Source organism: Parasteatoda tepidariorum, chromosome 7, assembly GCF_043381705.1.
Source record: "Parasteatoda tepidariorum isolate YZ-2023 chromosome 7, CAS_Ptep_4.0, whole genome shotgun sequence".
NCBI lineage: Eukaryota > Metazoa > Arthropoda > Arachnida > Araneae > Theridiidae > Parasteatoda > Parasteatoda tepidariorum.
Window position 1 is genome coordinate 22,255,044 of NC_092210.1, and position 4,069 is coordinate 22,259,112.

The window sequence follows — 4,069 nt, forward strand, 5'->3', positions numbered from 1 at the left end:
CGTCCATAAAAATGAACTCAGGGCCAACAGCGCCCCTGAAAAGACGCACATAGGGCTCTAGGACCTCCTGCCTGTACCTCTGGGCATTCACGGAACCATTGTCAAACACATGGAGCGGTGTGCGGGTATCTTGCATGTGCGAATGAATGTACGAAAATGCTTTCCATCTCTTAATTTTTTCCACCAGTGTATATATATATATATATACAGAGAGAGAAAGAGAGAGAGACATAGATCGATATATGTAACTGTGAATGACAGAGTTTGGTGGTTGCAAAATATATACTAGGTCTAGTTAAGTGCCACTCCCTGGTATACATTTGTCCGGTATACCCTACACTGATGCTTTTTTAAGGTTCAGTGCCACTGCCCGGTATACATTTGCTCGGTATGCCCTACATCGATGTTCCCTTAAGATCAAGTGCTACTGCCCAGTAAGCATTTATCCGGTACTCCGAATATCGTATCCGAAATATCGAATAAATACAATAATGTCAACGAATAAATTAATCTTAATATAAAATTCTTAAATAATTAAATGGGATATAACAAATATTCCGGACATTTACGGTAATAATTCACGCATTTTCTGATACCACACACACGTGGTAGTCGTGAAGTCAAAATGGAGTCGAAAGTTCTACACCGATTATAATATAAAACCAAAAAAGAAATTAGTTTTGTAATCATTATATATCAATGATAACATTTACCGATATAATAAACTGACAAGAGCTATGGACTGCCTGGTATTCTTTACACATGCATTTTTTTCTTTTCAAATAAAGGAACTTAAGTCGGTATACCCAACACTGATTTATTATTATTATTTTAACTTTAATACCCGGTGCCCGGTATTCTCTATTCTGGTTATTTATAACTAATAAACGGGTTAAGGTAATTTTTTTTAAAAAAAAATTAAGTATAAATGTGATTTATCATCGGTAGTCAACTCAGGGATATTTTTCAAAGAAAAGAAAGAAATCGAAAAAAAAGTAATACATTGTTTCCTTCGCCGCCATCATCTTGTTACATGCTTTGCCTAAATAATATTTGTCATTGTACACAGCATCTAGGTAAGGTATATCATAATTCTCATATTTCATAGTTAGCTTAAAAACTCCTGGCATTGTATATGATGCCGGCGTTTCCTATATTGCCGGTAACGTTTATATGCTATAATAAGGGGGAACAATAATAGCATCTTTATTTTACTTTTTCTCTTTTAGGCTGCCAGAGCCAGTCAATGCGTGTTTAGTAAAGTGAAAAAGGTAAACCAGTGCTTTCAAATTTCGTTTTAAATAACCTTTTTTTAAAAATTTATTATTATTTTTTTTTACATTTTTAGATTTGCAAGTATGCATTCTTTATTTAAGTTTTTATAAAATGTAATAATAAGATTAATAGTTTAAACTATAATAACAAGATTTATAAACTAAATGATTATACTGGGGTATACATTTTTTGTTGCATTTATACATATACTTGATCTTGTCTAATTCGGAATAAGGATTGCAAATCCTAAATTAATTTCGCTCCTAAAACTACGGATTTTTTAAAATCACATTTTTTAAACGTTTAAACGTTATATATAATAGAGTGTTCCGTAAATGTTGCGACAAACAAGGGTAGTTAAGGCCCACCATCAGGATAAAAATTGAAAAGGAACCCATGTCCGGAAATGTACGTGACTAGGAGCACTTTCCTATTTTTACCTGTTCAGAAGCACTCAAATAAAAAGTTTAGGGTGGGGAGAAAGCAGTTAGCGGCTTATTACGATATTTTCGGGCATAACATCTAATGCACTTTTATTCCTGATTATGTGCCCTAACTCCCCTGGAAGTTTGTCGCAACATTTACAGGAATCACAGTTATATATAACATCCTTAATCCTGTACTTATATAGCATCTTTATATTTGGACAAAATATAGAGTAAAAATTTAATTTTAAAGATAAAGCTAACTTGGAGAGAGACACAGATTGCAAATTTGAAATCAGCAATGCAAAAGTATCTAAGATCTGTTAGAGAAAAAAAAATTCCCGTGTCATTCTTTATTAATTTCTTAATAGTTTTATTTATTTAAATATTATGTTTTATTGATTTTGACTTTAAAATCAATTTATAGTAAAATTAAATTATTTAATATTCTTTGTTCATGTAAATTTAAATGTTGGTGAATAAACTATGAAAATACATTAACATACTGCTTTGAATAAACACTGCTATCAACTTATAGAGCAGGAAAGATGTCAAGTAAGATTTTGAAAAAATATAATGTGATAATATTACTATTAATTCAATTTTTTCCACGCTCAATAAAAAAATTCATACTTTGATAAGTATCAAAGAACATTAATTAAAAGTATTATTAATTTTTAAAAATATAAATATTTGTAAAAGTGCTGGAGTATGATTGTTAACAAAAGAGGCTGATCCTTAAAAATACGAAATTTTAATTTTATCTCTAACCAGCTATATAGGATCGCCATACCTGGCCATGTTTTGTTATTAAAAAGAGTAACCTCTTTCAATTTGAATACTTGTTTTAATTCTTAGGGTGATGAGCGAACAAATAAGAGAACTCAATTTTAAAATTCTTAACATCATTTTTCTTTCCTCTGTACCCTATAGTAAATATATATATATATNAGAGTTTTAATGCTTTTATTAATACAAAAGTAATTTCTATAATTTTTGTATTATATATATATATATATATATATACTAACATTAATGTCTATGTTTTTAAGGCTATATACTTTTTTAAACACAAGTTTTTTTATTTATTTATTACTATCATTATTACTGTTGTTTCCAAAATTTCCAATCAATTTACTATCAAAAATAATTATCAAGCAAAAATGTTTAAGGCAAACATAAAATTTCTAACTAAAATGTTTTACTTCCATTTGTATTCGGTTTTGATAATTAGTCATAAACAGAGGTATAAAAAGGTTAACTAATTTAGATCTATCGGGATACTTTCCATGTTTAACTATAAATGAACTCTGATATTAATTGATGTTTACATTTTTCTTTTCAGACTTGTGGTGGCAACAATTAAACAACTGTAACTTGTCGCATATTTTTGTTTGTATTTTAATTTACTTTTTCAATAAAGTAAATAAACTTTGAAGGATGATTCATTCCACCTAAGAGAATAACATTTAAGGGTTGTAACAGAGAAAGGTGTAAATCGAAAATTAAACCAAACAGACGTCATCACAAGGACAATTCTGGTCAATAAACAAAACTCAAAAAATTATTTCTCGTTTAATACCTTCACCACTTGGACTTAACCCCTGACCTTAGGATCCGAAGTATGTCGGTCTAATCAACTTTCCAACATCTATTTGACTGAACAGAAATCAGGATTCTTTGTCATTATTGCAGATTTGTGGTACTTGGAATTCCCTCAAACATCTGCTGGACATCCAGCAGACACTTTAAATTTTTTTCATAATTATTTGCACCGTAGGAATCATTTGAAACTATTTTCAGGTGAAAAGAGAAGGAGTCATAATTTCGAAAAGGGCCTAGTTATACTTACAGAACTTTATTTAAAAATTCAAACTTCATCGAAAACACCGGAAATGTGCATTAAATGTGATGTGTTGGCATTAAGAATCTTTTAATATCTTTAGTTTAATTTATAAATAGGTATAGTTAATCATTATTTTGGTGAGTGGAATTTCTAACTTCTTATCTAATAGTATGAAACCGTTCCGAAAATATAACAAATTACAAAAAAATAATGATTATTTATGTATGTGTAGAATGGTAATATTGAGGTACTCATACGTTCAGGAGTTAGGTGAAAAACCTACTACTACACTACCTAGATTAAGAACTATATTGGTATAATTAGTTCTTATTACGACAGCAACTTATAAATAAATAAAATAAAATAAAATAATAAATTAAATAAATAAATAAAATAAAATAAAATAATAAATTAAATAAATAAATAAAATAAAATAAAATAATAAATTAAATAAATAAATAAAATAAAATAAAATAATAAATTAAATAAATAAATAAAATAAAATAANGGGTAAATAAATAAA

The 4,069-nt window shown here is 28.4% G+C and overlaps 1 protein-coding gene across 1 annotated transcript in view; it reads left to right on the forward strand.

The window, feature by feature from the left end:
• Window positions 1-3,138, forward strand: part of LOC107451909 (uncharacterized) — a 12,492-nt gene extending 9,354 nt beyond the window's left edge. Inside the window, exons 6-7 of the mRNA XM_043038664.2 lie at window positions 1,230-1,271; window positions 3,046-3,138. Of these exons, the coding sequence (XP_042894598.1) occupies window positions 1,230-1,271; window positions 3,046-3,066 (63 nt within the window). The 3' untranslated portion in view covers window positions 3,067-3,138. The remainder of the gene's footprint in view (window positions 1-1,229; window positions 1,272-3,045) is intronic.
• Window positions 3,139-4,069: the final 931 nt, after the last annotated feature.